The 14,532-nt window shown below is 48.6% G+C and overlaps 1 protein-coding gene across 8 annotated transcripts in view; it reads left to right on the forward strand.

Moving 5' to 3' along the window:
* The window catches only part of Epac (Exchange protein directly activated by cAMP), a 415,242-nt gene that overhangs the window by 348,137 nt on the left and 52,573 nt on the right, over positions 1–14,532 (forward strand). For all 8 annotated transcript variants that reach the window (XM_065440668.2, XM_070532230.1, XM_065440669.2 and 5 more), the window contains 2 exons: positions 5,467–5,650; positions 7,172–7,317. In XM_065440668.2, coding sequence (XP_065296740.1) covers positions 5,467–5,650; positions 7,172–7,317 — 330 coding nt within the window. The remainder of the gene's footprint in view (positions 1–5,466; positions 5,651–7,171; positions 7,318–14,532) is intronic.

The following is a 14,532-nucleotide window of genomic DNA, read 5'->3' on the forward strand; positions in this document are numbered from 1 at the left end:
TTCGCCAATCCTCCAGAACGGATGCGTCAAGGTGACAAAAGGCCCATGTAGCCTTAAACATCGTAAAGCGAGAGCGCCCCATCCGCAACAGACACCTATACTCGTCGAGCACGGCCACTTGAGGGATAGCCATTGCAGGGAGGTTGCAGTCAGGATACTGCACTGATAGTGGGGGTGGCTACGAAGGTTCAACTGAGGTGAAGTGATTGCAGTGTGGTATATTGCGTCGCGGTATCGTTTAACACTCTGACTGCCAGCGAGATTGTCATTTCGTGTGTCTGCTGATGTGGCTATAAGGTGTCGTGATTCACGGACGAGATGCGGATACGCAGCGGGTAACGCAAGAAAGTTATCGCTTACTTTGACTGTCATCTTGGATGATTTCTGGAACAATTTTGAAAACAACTCACTGAAAGAAACTTACTGTAGTGTACGCGACCCCGCGAGTATGGCATGAATGCTTATTCTAAATTTCTTTTTTAAGTAAATATTTTTCTCTTGACAGTCGGCACTAGACCGGTGCCTTCATCAATGTATGTCCCCTTCTATTGTCGCGCTGTATTCAGAACACCGCATCTACACCAACAACAACCCGAATGTCTGTTTTACTGTATGATGTCCGGACCATGTTGTCTTTTCCGTGATTGTTCAGGCGGAGTGATTACCGCACGGAACCAACTGTGCTATGATAGGGCAATGATACATACTGTTCCAATACCATTCCTTTTTCGCGCTTTCATCAGTGGTCCGAAGGGCTCTCCGCCCAGTGTATGTAGCCGGGATTGGCCGGCCCTGAATTGTGGATGACGAGACAAGAACAGAGTCGAGCTAAAGGAATCCTCACGTAATACCGGTGGCGATCACAACGTGAGTAAAACACGGGGTGACAGGCGCCGCAATGCTACGGCCGGAACACGTCGCACATTGAGCGCTAACTTTGGCTGCACGTTCGGCACGCAACGTATACTGCGATATAACGTCGGCACTCGAATACAATTCAGAGGCAATCATGTAACACGAAGGAGCCCAGTCTTAAGCCTTCTTACCATAAATGCAACAAGTGGTGCACCGAATCGCACTTCTAGAGCGCCGATCGCGTCCGTGTATACGGCGCTAATGCGCTAGGAAAGCGAACCGCAATAATGCGCCAGGAGATGGTAGATCGAGGTGGGACAATTCGAATCGCTCGGTGCGCCTAAACGCTGGCATATCGCGTCGAGGGAGAGAGAAAAAAAAGTCGCAGTTTCGCCCGAAAGGCGAAGCATCGATTGCGATAGCAATTTAATGGGCAGCTATACACGAAGTAAGGATATTAATTTTATCGGCCGTATAGATTTGTACACATAGGCATACTAACTAAGTTAGTAAGCATGGTGTTACGCGTGCACAAGCAAACATTACCACATCTCACTCGATGACCGCGGAAACTCGCTGTCAAAACGCAGCATTGAGGAAACGTCGCCGCAGCAGCAAGCGGATTGACCTTCGTGCTGCCGCTCGCATGAACGTGAACGAGGTAACGCAGCGTCGCGCGCACTCTGTACCCTTCGCAGATGGCTTTCAAGATATAGCAGCCCGGCCGGGAGCGCGACGCCCCCTCCCCCCCCCCCCCCCCGGAATATAACGCGCCCCCGTTCCTCCCATACCACCAAAGCCTTGCGCGCGACGGAAGACGGCGCGCCTCCTCGCCGCTTTCCTCCTTTGCGTGCGGTTTTGAGCCGCGATCGCCGGCTCACTCACGCATGCTTTCACTCGCACACGCAGCATACCTTTTATTATATCGCCCTTTTAAAATGAGAGTGGAGCCGGCGCGTGCTCTCCTCCACTCACCGGCTTAACGCACTCGCCAGAAAGCAGCTCCGGCTTGTTTCGGGCGATGTGGGAAGCGTCGCTCGTAAACGCTGTCGCATCGTATTACCGTGATGCGCAGGGAGACGCCATACGCTGGTGTCGCATTCATGTGAACGCGGCTTGAAACTTAATCCTTAATTGTTGTCCACTTGAGCGGATGTGACCTTTCTACGCGTACCGAGATAGATCCGCTTAAAACTTTAGTAGTCAGAGAGCGACGGGTTTTGTTGCTTACTTTCCTGTGCTTGGAATTTCACGGCGTGCCACAGCAGCTCTGGAACGGTACTCCATGACAGATGTCGTCGTTCTCTGAACGGTGTCGAAACTTTTCACTTAGACAGTACAGCGATGCGCACACGCAGAGCACGCAGAATAAGAATGTGCTTCACTGCCATTCCCTCCCCCCCCCCCTTTTATTTCGGGGAATGTGTGGACATCCTTGAGGGATATACGCGTGAACTGGTTCAGTTATGATTGTTCTTTCGTGTACGAGTATTATTTTTCTTGCCTTTCTCTGCCGCCGCAGAACAGGAACGTACTTCACTGCAATTCCCCCCCCCCCCTTTATTTCGGGGAATGTGTGGACATCCTTGAGGGATATACGCGTGAACTGGTTCAGGTATGATTGTTCTTTCGTGTACGAGTATTGTGTTTCTTGCCTTTCTCTGCGCGCGAGGATAATAGTTTCAGAGAACTTCGTACGATTAGCAATTTAAAGTAGTTAATGCTCTGTGTGGTTGGACGTCGTCTTCTACGCCATAAAAATTTTCACGTTATCGAACGTGATAAGCGTTCAAGCTGAAATAGCCTCGCCTAAATAAAGAGAACTCGCATGAAAAGTGCTACGCTGGTGGAAAGAAAGGCACAAGCAGTGAGCAAGTAAATGTACCATACGCAGAGATGTCAAGCAGACGGGTTTCCGTTTTACCCTACACCGAAGGAAAGGGGAACGAGGAACAGAAAGACGGAGATGGTCAGTCGAGCAAACTAGAAGACGCACGTCAGAAGCGCAAACGGTAACTCAGACAGGTATGCTTCAACACTTGCAGTAGGGCGCAAATAGCTTTTGTCCCGAAGAGAGGGCCGTGTGCTTTCAGGAATGGCGCTATAAATTGCGCTGCGATCGACTGAGTAAATGGACGGGGACAAACAAACCCCAGGGGAACCACCTGCTCCATCACGCTTTCTTTTTGTGTGCTGTGTACGCGTCGATTGTATTGACCGCATGAGAAGCCGGAGCTCCGTGACGTGGATGAAGTGCCAGCCGCGGCAGTGACGTATCGTGTTCCGGTTTGCTTCCCGTGAGCGTGAAAATCGCAGGAAATAGCCAATCGAGCTCGACCCACAAAAATTTTATGCGTATGCTTGAAGCCGATGAATCCAACTGACTTTCGCTTTTCTCTTGCACATCATGCGACGATCCCGGGGATAAGTTGCGCGAATTTGACAGGTGCGCTTCCCCACACACCAAGTTTGACTCACATAAGATGGTGGACGTCGTCCCAGAAGTGGACATAAAGCAGGAGCGTGCGAGATAGGCCGGCTATCCTTTCCGTCCCCTTATCTCTTCCTTATTACGTCCTTGCTGCTTACTAGCCTACCTTCGGCTCTGTGATGCCGGTAATGAGAGGTCGGCCATCTTGTGGAGGGCAAGAAAACAGCGTGGAAAAGCTTACTTCCAGTATTGCTCACAATCCCTATTGGCAATTACTATGTGAAGGGATTAAAAGAAAAGAAACAATGAGGTCGCTGCGTGCTTGCGGACTGCAAGAGAGAAAGAAATATGATGGGAAAGGCAGCGAGGTTAAGTGGAAGCTGGTTATCTGCCCTACACTCCCGTCTGAAAAAAAAAAAAACAATTCGCTACTTCTCATAACTCCTCATAACTCCTATATCCAATAACATCATACGACACATGGGAGAAATGTGTATTTATATGGGATCTTATAGATTTCATATAGGATTATTGAATGTGGGAGTTATGGAGCATATGAGCCCTTTGAATAGGGCTGGCGCAAGGAAAAGGGGGCTAAAGATAGTAAAGTATAGCGGAGACGGTAAGCAAGCGCGCGAAAACAAAAAGAGTAAGTTCGAGTGGTCTATTGAAGAGACTGATACTCCAGAGCGTTTCTCTTACGGATTGCACATATTGAAGAAACGTTGGCGACACTGTCAGTTTAAGTGGCCCTGTCTCGCGTTATTACCACAGCGCACAGCCAAAATACCAAGATGTGTGAAAGAAAAAGGCATTCTGGGACGCTAGACGTCAGATCTACATGTGCTGGCACAAGTGAAGAACGTTAATAAATGCTTTATTGCTCAGTAGCTACCAAAGAGGCCAACAACGACTGAAGTCAGTGATAGTTGTCGCGTTGTCATTACGAAAGAAACGAACGTGATGTCGATACTATCGATAAATTTTATTGTCGCTGGTGCCGCTTAGCTTTGTCGACTGCTGGAGATTGCCTAGAGTGTCGTACTGAACATTCTAGAAAGAAAGCTGACGCTTATGTATACGTGCGCAGCAACGCCTTAGGCAGCACCTATTCGCCTGAAGTTTATCTCTCACGGTTGGCCGACCTTACCGATTTTTAGGTCTTGAAGCTATTTTGTATAGTCATTTTACCAAGAATTTTGTCTATATTTGACAGAAGTTATCCTCAGGTGTCATCTAACACTTATAATACCATTGTTTTAAGTACATTGGACACAAACATAATTTTCGGTAGTATAATATAGTTAGGCACGTTGACTACCCAAACATCACAGATTCGGCTACACGCTTGCCCGAAAGTCTCGTGGTATATATATGCGCTGAAAATTACACAAATAAGAAAGCAGATTGTTGTGGTAAAGGAAATAACTTTTCTAAATATAGATTGCGAGGCTAGCATTTGACTTACTTGAAACACAAGGAAAATGAAAAGTATGTAGAATGCTTAATGAAGCCGCACCAAATCGTAGGAAAATCAATGTCGTATCACTGACTCCGATGTTGGCTTCCCGAATTGCAATGTTTCATTCATGTAACAGATTACCGGTATCTCTTGCATTACCAACGTGTAGGTAATTTGATTTACGTATGTCATTTCAGTGTTGGTCCAAGAGGGTTGCCACCGTTTGTTCTCATATGAACATTTTCTTGTCTTTCTAAATGTTGACGTCACCGTGATGTGATCGCGAAGCGCCAAACATATCTGCGAGCCTTCTGCGATGCTTAGAAATTATGTTATGCCTAGCGTCGTTTTGATCCTCTTATAAAATGACCGCGCAGACCGCCAGGAATAACGCACTAGCGCTTCCTTGAAATTGTCTATAAGCGAGAGTTAATTTCAAGCTTTCCTTCGTGTCCGCAGTGAAGGTAACAAAACAAACAAAACGGAACTGTTACAAGTGGAGCTTTCTATATTCTTCTTCATACTATCACTGGCTTTTTTGTTTCCTTGATTCGAACAGGAGCAAAAATAGGAAATGAACGCTCCCGTGTAAACGGTTCCTCGATTCCCTGTTGTGCCCTTCTTCACCAAATTCAACGCTGTCTCTGCTGCTTGTCGGCGCAATTACCTCACGGAAATTAGCCTAGCTCCTTCATTTCCCATTGGTGAACACCCGCAGTGACCCGCGAGCACCAGTTCAAGGACAAGTACATGTTCTACCGGTTTCGCGAGGACGAAGAGGAGCCCACCAAGCTGCCCACGTCCGAGGACCGACTGCAGGCCGAAGAGGAACTGCAGGACGTGCTCCTGCTGCTTATGCAGCTCACGCCGGACGCCGTGCTGCGCATGATACTGCGGAAGCCGTAAGTACACGCTTTGCGTCTGCAGTAACCTGCCTTGGGCAAGGGCTTACATAGCTACGAGGCGGCATGTGATGGTGACAGACGCGGCACTTCCTTTGGCCAGAGGTGATAAGACCAGTGCCTAATGTATCTTTCTGCCGCATTCCCAATTATAATTGCTTTTGCGCGGCGTGCCTGTGTCGGGACATTCTGACATTACGCGTGCCTCTTCCAGAGAATTCATCGTTCTTTTGTATAACTTTCTATGTCTACGTGCTAAGCCACAGTAGCTGTTTCTTTGTCTCAGTTTGTTTTGTTACTTGGTTTCCACAGACAGACAGACAGACATTACTTGGTTTTCACAGACAGACAGACACAGACAGACACAGACAGACACAGACAGACAGACACAGACAGACAGACAGACAGACGGACGGACGGACGGACGGACGGACGGACGGACAGACAGACAGACAGACAGACAGACAGACAGACAGACAGACAGACAGACAGACAGACAGACAGACAGACAGACAGACAGACAGACTGGCACACATACAGACAGACTTGAAGGCTTGAAGATATAGAGAGACAGGCTTGAAGATATATATAAAAAGAAACAAGTAGAGAAAACACAGCCACCGTTTGAGCACGCAGTTTCCGCCAGTATAGTCTAACAATTGTGCTGCTATCGTGGCACTAGTAAAATATGCAAACGGCCCATTGAGTAGCACCCATAGGCATTTTGTCGGTGCGTGCAGTCGATGAGCGGCAGTATCGCTTGCCGTTGACCGATACAGTTACGGAGCCCGCTGTATATACGCTCAGTGACACCGGAGGAGCCCATACGGTCGTTGGACTGCGCCGGTGCCGTTGAATAGCGCAACGAGCGATAAGCGATGAAATATCTAGCTGGGCGTGTTGACTGACACGCCGGCTATTATTTTGGGGGCGGTGAACAAGGCGACGTAATGCTACGATAACAGTGCCAGCGAGCTGTGTTTGCGGAGAACGCTTCGATTAGACAGATAACGGACACTTGCCACACACGCGCACACACACACACACACACACACAGACAGACAGACAGACAGAAACACACACACACACAGACACACACACACACACACACGCACACACACACGCACATGCGCGCGCACGCACGCGCGCACACACACACACACACACACACACACACACGCATGCTCACGCGCGACACCTGTATAGATCGATTGCCGCCTCCTTGCCGATCCGTGCAACAGATAAACTTGTGCGCTTGTACCCTCAGTACAGCGCTTATACGTCGGCCAAGGAGATATGTCCGTTTCTGTGACTATGCGGAGGAAACTTTCGGCGTGTTCGCCTTGGTTTACGCTAGACGAGGCGATCGTTACGAAAGTGCGAGACACTGGCCACTGATTTCTTCTTGGCTTCGGAATGAGTGTCTAGAAAAAAACTGCTCGACGGCAACGTGATGGCTGCCGTCGCTTCGGCGGAGTCGGCTGCGCGTAGCTCCGCTCTCATGGACGCCGTGTCTTGCAGGCCCATGGAGAGGACCCTGGACGATCTGGACCTCATCTACGAAGAGCTGCTTCACATCAAGGCCCTGTCGCACCTCTCCAACAGCGTCAAGCGTGAACTCTACGGGGTGATGATCTTCGAGTCTCACCCTAAGGCCGGAACTATACGTGAGTTTTTCTCTCTTTTTTTTCTTACTGTGTCAGTCAATTTACGTTGGCGTTGCGGAACGGCGTGTCTTGATGATTTCCAATTCCGTCTTCAAATTCGCTACTTCCTGTGTATGGCGTTTTCGTGGTAGCAGTTGCCGTCGATATAGGTGCAATGGTTGTTGAAGGAAGCGGGCACGCCTCTCATAGAAGATTCCGCCAGGTACATTCCTAGCGGCACTTAGCGGTACCGCTACCGGTAAATAAGTAGATGCAGAATGACGGTTACGCGGTTTACCTTCCGGAGGGTGTCGCGTACATTAAGTCGAACGCATGGTGTAAGAAACTGAAGGCATTCAACCTGCGTTTCAGCGTGCTTGTATTCATGGAAGAAATAAGTTTTCGTTTCGAACGCACCAACTTTCTGCTGCACACTGTGTGACGAATTGTGTGTTATCATTCTTTTTTTTTTTGCTAAGCAACGAAAAGTTGTCGGTGCCACGTAAAGGCGGCAACCCATCCCCTGATATTGCATCAAAAAAAAAAAAACTGTGTTGTGCGTTTTATTTAGATACAATGTACTGCTACTGCGAGAATCGTAAACGGTTGAACTAGCTTCTTATTATGAAGCACGGTGCTCGTTTAGATGCAGAGAATTGGTAGTGCAAGCGTGACGCGTGTCCTAGATTTCGCCACTGCATTAACTTTTTTTCTGTTAAGCAGCCGGGCTGTTAAGAGGCGCTATCTCCATGCCTTAAATTATACCGATGATAATATGGTTAGGACTGTTTGTCGTCTGCAGTTTTCCTCATTCTTCAAAAAATTTGCCTGCTAAAGTGGTACGTTGTCGCATATCTCTTCATTAGGACCTTTCTACTAACGTTACGAAGTTATACTTCGCGTGATGTATGAACACGTGGCGAAACCCCTCAAACGACGCTAGCTGTGCGCTTCAAGACAAAGGGGCATTGAAAGAAAAGTGATAAGTCGAGCAATATATGAGCAAATAGCGGTTAAATAGCGAAACCAGAAGGGAGCCAGAAGGGACGCAATAGCGATGAAACGCGTTGATGTTGCCTGGAAGTTCCCGCACCACTTCGCTGCGACTTCACGAATTTTCGCAGAATCTAATCAGGTTCAGTTAATTATTTATTCGTAAGGAAGCACGGTGATCACTCGATCTAAAAGAACCGAAGGCTAAGCCTAGCACTCCGCGTGTGTTTGTTATTTGGGGAGTGGGGTATACCGAGTTTCTTGACTGCATTTTTGGGGATAGCCGGATCTGTAGTAATGTAGCCTGCATTCCCGTGCGTCTCCAGTCGTTGAACAAACAACATAAAAGCTGGTGAGTCTACCAGAGCTTCACTCTCGGTTCCTCGAAACTTGCTTACATCTTCGCCGATGTAATTCACTTTTTCGAAATAAACTGTCAGTGGCGCTTTGCTGCCGAGTGCGAGGTTGCCGGTTCGCCTCCTGGAGAAAGCGAAACCGCCCGTGTACTGAAAGTTGGGCGCGCGTGGAAGAACCCGGAGCGTTCTCAAATAATCTTGAGTCCCCGAATCGTCGCGTACTTCAGGACTTTCATTAAAGTTTTGCATCCATCCATCCATCCGTCGAATCTCGATGTCATTGTGTTACGCTGGGGCTTCAACCCACAAATCAAACGATATGCTGTTGTAAAAATAAATCGTGACGTGAACGCTGCGCAAACACCGAATTGCGGGAAGATAGGTGCCTTGATAGTGGAAAGAAGTATACACAAACACAGTGGCTCACTACTAACTAAATTTCATTGGGCTAGGAACTTATATAGATTAACATAGATGGCGAGATAATAATCGAACGGTGCTATTTGCTGCGCGTTCACGTCCTGAACTTGACCGGCATCTCCCTAATCGTTATCGTAATTGAATGCAAATAAGTCCCGCTTTTCGTTCAACGCCCTACCACTAGCATGCTCGTTTTATTAAAGCTTATAATTTGTGGCAGCAGATGCGTTTTTATGCGTTGCATATTGCAATCACTCAGTTCAGCCCTTGGGCGCGGCCGCGCAGCCACCATTGAGGGTATGAGCCTTTTTCATTGCTGCGCGTCTCATATGTGGGTCTATTCTCTTTTAAGTTTGCTATGTTTGTTATTAGGCTGCTTCTATTTTTATGCGTTGCATATTGCAATCACTCAGTTCAGCCCTTGGGCGCGGCCGGGCAGCCACCATTGACCTTTAGCGCAACCACGTGACGTGACGTCACGACAGCCGGAGGAAAAGCTGGGCGCCAACTCGCGCAATATGCAACGCATTCTTGGCTTAACCAAGCTAAGCCTGGCCATTTTTTTCGAAAGATGCACAGCTCATTCTATCCACGCCTATCTCTTGCACTGACCGTGCCGCCAGAGACAGTTTGGTGCCACTGTGCTCCTTCGCCATTCTCTCAAGCAGAGCCAATAACCTAAGACCGCAGTAATTGATTTAACGAGTCTCGTCATTATCTTTAGTTGGTTACTTCTTCTGCTGAGTTCCCTTGTCTCTGTAGTATTGTACGTTTTCATTTTTTTCGCAGACAGCGTCTTTAATACTCAGAGATACAGCGAATGCTTAGATTGCTTCGCTCTTATGATTGCATCTCGTGTCCCAAGAGTCGCGGCCGCATCGTTTTGTTAGCTGCCGTGGCTCAACGGCTTAATTAAGGCGCATTACGCTATCTGAGCCTGGATCAAGATTTCCATCGATTGCGTCCCGCTATGTCGCTGTGACTGCAACTACACATCATCCACACGTTTGTTTTTCAGTAGCTCGTTGAAATATCTCTAGAGGATTGCACCATAATGGAAGCACGTTCCCCCTTTTATTTAGTTTATGAAAACGCAGCTCGCTTATTTGATTCAACGGTTGTCACTTTAACAGTCCGACATTGTAACACTTGGTGCTTTGGTATCCGAATCATAATACGTAAGTTAATGGAAGAGCAGCAGTATAGCACGGTGAAGGTGCTCAGCCTTCTGCGGTAACCCGCTATTGAGCGAGAGAGAAAGAAAGCCAAGGGCCCTTTTGTATTCCCACGTGGATGAATGCTAAAGCATTGCGACGTCTTCCCGATGAGGGCTTGTTTTACGAAATGTAATGGTGTTGTTTTTCGCGTTGCCTTGTCACATATTTAGACCGGCCACCGGCGTGGTCTCTCCCTGTGACCACGTGACTTTTGTACCAGCTTCGTCGAACGTTCGTCCATCGGAGCGCATGACAAAACTCACAGTAATCACTGCATCACGGGCAGTGGGCCAGTGCCATTGGCGCCATGCAGAGGGAGGGGCAGTATGAGAACGCTGGCATCGGAGCCAGCTGTGAAAGAAGACGCCGACGAACGTGCGAGCAGCGGCATGAGCGCGTCTCTGTGACCACGTGATCTATCGTGCCATCTCCGGTCACGCAGAACTAGAATATAATCCAAGGCATCCAACCCCAGCCCTCAAGATATGCCTTGGTCTACCGCGGAGTGCGTCAACGACTGAAGTTATTGCAGTCGGTCAAGATTACACTATTAGAACGCACATCACCATTGACCCAATGCGTGTGCACATAAGACATTTCGCCCAGATACCTACCCACCACCTCGCAAGTCTCCCAGTGGAAAGGCCCCACACGACATTCGGTGCAACTGTCTTCGTGTACCGCGCCTCTCTCAGGTCAGGTTACGCTCCTGCGGCAAGACCTTCGATTCCTCCATGGTGTGTGAGCCATACTCAAGTGAACCTAACAATCCCAGGACTTACCGACTTACCGCCATCTGCACTCAAGCAACTTGCTTTACTCCTCTCGTACGAGAAATACAGTGACTGCACACACGCCTATACTGATAGCTCAGCTATATCAACCAGTTCCGGTGGCGCTGTAGTTATACCGATAATGGGAATAACCCAGTGTTTCAAGACTTCCCATATCACTAGGTCGACCGCTGCAGAGCTCGCGACTCTCCGCGACGCGCTTCGTACGATAAATGCTGAAAGTTCTCGAAAAAGGGCAGCGATTCAAGGCCGGCCTTGCAATGTGTGCAGTCGTTTGTCCGACATGGAACTCACGATCGGTCTACGTGCGAAAGTGTTGAATTTGTCCACCACTCGAGAGGAAAAGGCCACGATATCTATTTTCAGTGGATATTAGGCCATCATTGAAACCATGCTAGGCGGTATCATTGTAAATGGCGACGAAGATAAGGAAGCTCGGAGGTCAAACAAAGGGGACCGCTGCGTCCCCATTTTGTTCACAAATACCGACGCTGCGAGACAACTTCGCATTCTAGCACGCACGCTCGCCTTAGCAAAGTGCAATACCGCACATACAAGGTGCACCAGACTGCACAGACTAAACCCTTCACTGCGGCTCTGACCTCCGGCCGAAGTGCACCGACGCGAAGCGTCTCTTCTGTGTCGGTTGTGGCTGGGAGTTGCTTTCACGAAAGCTTGTTCAGTACTAATTAGAATGGCTGATAGTCCTACATGGGATGTTTGAGGTTGCGAGGAGAACATTGACCACTTATTGCGCCACTACGAATTTGAATTTGAATCACAAAGACAATCTTTGTGCAACACATTGAGGAAACTAGATGATCGTCCTCTGAGTGAACTGACAATATTAGAACACCGCCCCCACCGATCATAGGCTCAAAAGGCAGTGGAGGCACTTTTGTGCTTTTTGAGAACACCTGGATTGCACGAGCGGATTTAACTCAATGGCTGTCCGTGCGCGTCTCTATACCTCTCTCTCTCCCCCTCCTCTCTCTTCCCCTTCCCCCTTCCCCCAGCGTAGGGTAGCCGACGGGACTCTTCACTGGTTAACATCCCTGCCTTCCTCATAACCCCCCCTTTCTTTCTCTCCGGTCACGCCGCCGGCTTTTCCGCTTCATGAGCCATATGATGCTTTTGAATTAATACTTGAAGATAGGGAAACCAGGAAGGCTAGCCGGAGTATGGTCCGCTTTTGCTCCTTATATATAGGCCAGAAAGGCTATTTAAAGTTGTAACCAATGAAAGCAATAACCAATAAGATCCTCAATGCGAGTCAAACAGATCGACTGAGATGTTTGTTGCTTGCGCAGTATCGCGCATTGAGGGTTACCACTCTCTTTGGTGGGGAGAAAGAGAGAAGGCAGTGACGTCAAATAGAAAAGCGGCGGTCTGGCTCCTTCCCAGTGCTGTGGGTAAGGTAAAAAAGGAAATTGAATGATGACAGAGAGAGAGAGAGAGAGACCGAAGGAGGAAAGACGCTGTCAATGCGTGCACGCGCTCCTACAGCTCCATGCAGCCAAAGGCGCCCGCACAGGCCTGTCGTCCCTAAAAAAGCTCAAAAGTGCTTTTTCAGGCTTCAGGATTCAACAGTCGGCGGAGAAGGCGTTCCAGTAGCGTCTGTACGAATCGCGGATGAATGTGTGGTCGCCTCTGTGCATTGTCTTGCAGAGAGAGCGAGGGAACAAATACACTTAGAAGCAAGTGTCCGAATTCTTTATGCGAAAGGTTGCACACTAGTTTCGTGTTTCGAGGAGCGCCGCCATTCAGGGTTCCGACATCCAGCCGTGCGCGCATTCTGTTCTCTGTCTCGCTCTTGTTTTAACGCTTGTTGTTTTACTCGATTCCTCAGTTGGCTGGACCTTTGGCCGCTGCAGCCGTGGTCAAGAACAAACTCTCTGATGAGTGCCAGCCTTCCCGCGCAAACTTCGATGCGAGCGATAGGCGCTATTGTTCTGCGCCGAACGGAAAGCAGGTGATAAGTTTGCTCGCACACATGTGTAGAAGCACCTTCGCGTAGGCTTATCGCGGTCGCCATGTCCGTATACGAGCACACGCGGACGACAACGTCGAAGTATTGTCGCTCGCAAGAACGCGTACGGGAACTAGCCGGAAAAACAGGCTTCGCTCGCTCTTGGTGACCAGAATGAGAAACAGAAGCATCAGTCGTTGCATTTATTTGACCTCTTGCTAGGTGCTGCACGTTGCGCGTAGAGCTAGACAGACCACTGCTTCCGGTCTGTCAGGGGCGCCGTAAGATCGCCTTGTTTTCCTGAATGCGCATCTGAGTCAGAGTACATATTGACCTGCGTTTTGGGGCGTTCCGGCCTTGGCATAAACCAGGGACTTGGAAATCACCCGCGTAACGCTCAATCTACTGACCTATATGAGCTGGTTCACGTTATCGCGCAAAGTAACAAAAAAAAAACAAAAAAAAAACAGAATGACCCAATGGGCTTTGTCAGCGACCTGAAAAGCTGTGGTGGAATTGGCAACGGTGCGAAAGGTCAGTTTCGTCGCAGGAAGCAGTGAGCATACAGCTGCAATAGCAGCCAATGCGTTCACTAATGCGCCGTGCGTCGTGCTTGGCTCTGATGGACACTTAAGGAACTATAATACTTTCAACCTGCCAGAACTGTCATCATAAACGAGATCTCCCGTTCTCGAAGACCTTCGTGGGATATAGCCTGTGCGTTAGAAGCCCTCCCCCCCCCCCCCCCCCCCTCCTCGTTGTGGTTACATAGAAGAAGAGTTGCGTACCTGCATGTACGCAACTGAGATTATCACCATGGCGATGGTAGCATGATTGATTGATTAGAAATCTAGGCTAAGGGATATAAAGAGACGTGGTTGTATAGAGCGCTCCGGAATAATTTTGAACACCTGAGCTCTTTAACGTGCACTCAAATCTCGGTGCACAAACGTTCTTCCATTGCGGCCGAAAGAGCTACTGCCTGGAACCGACTCGAGTTATTCTGTGCTGAGCAGAGCACTGCATGTAGCCAAAAGTCATCGCGGTGGTCACCCGAACGCTTGCCTATGAATGAGTGAATGAATGAATGAATAAATGAATAAATGAGTGAATGAATGAATGAATGAATGAATGTGGCGCAGGCAGGACTGCACGTCATCCATTCCTTTTCTGAGAAGTGGCACTCGAACGACTTTGTTAAGACGACGTGCTGTTTGGATACCGCCAGAAATGTCCATCATGATTATGTTTTTGTTTTTCTAACTAGAGGTAGGGTAGACGCCAATGAGCTAAGGGATTGACAGGATTTGACAAAATGGATTGATAGATACTGAGGGGCTAGTTGGTGAGCCATGATGTTGAAGCAGCGCACTTAAAGCTGACACGTTCATGCACGCATGAAAAAAAGGATATACGCGGGCGCTGGACTGCAACTGTAGTAGTAGTTGCAGTCCAGCGCCTGTGTATGCTCTTTTTTTTTTTCATGC

Source organism: Dermacentor albipictus, chromosome 1 (assembly GCF_038994185.2).
Source record: "Dermacentor albipictus isolate Rhodes 1998 colony chromosome 1, USDA_Dalb.pri_finalv2, whole genome shotgun sequence".
Taxonomy (NCBI): Eukaryota; Metazoa; Arthropoda; class Arachnida; order Ixodida; family Ixodidae; genus Dermacentor; species Dermacentor albipictus.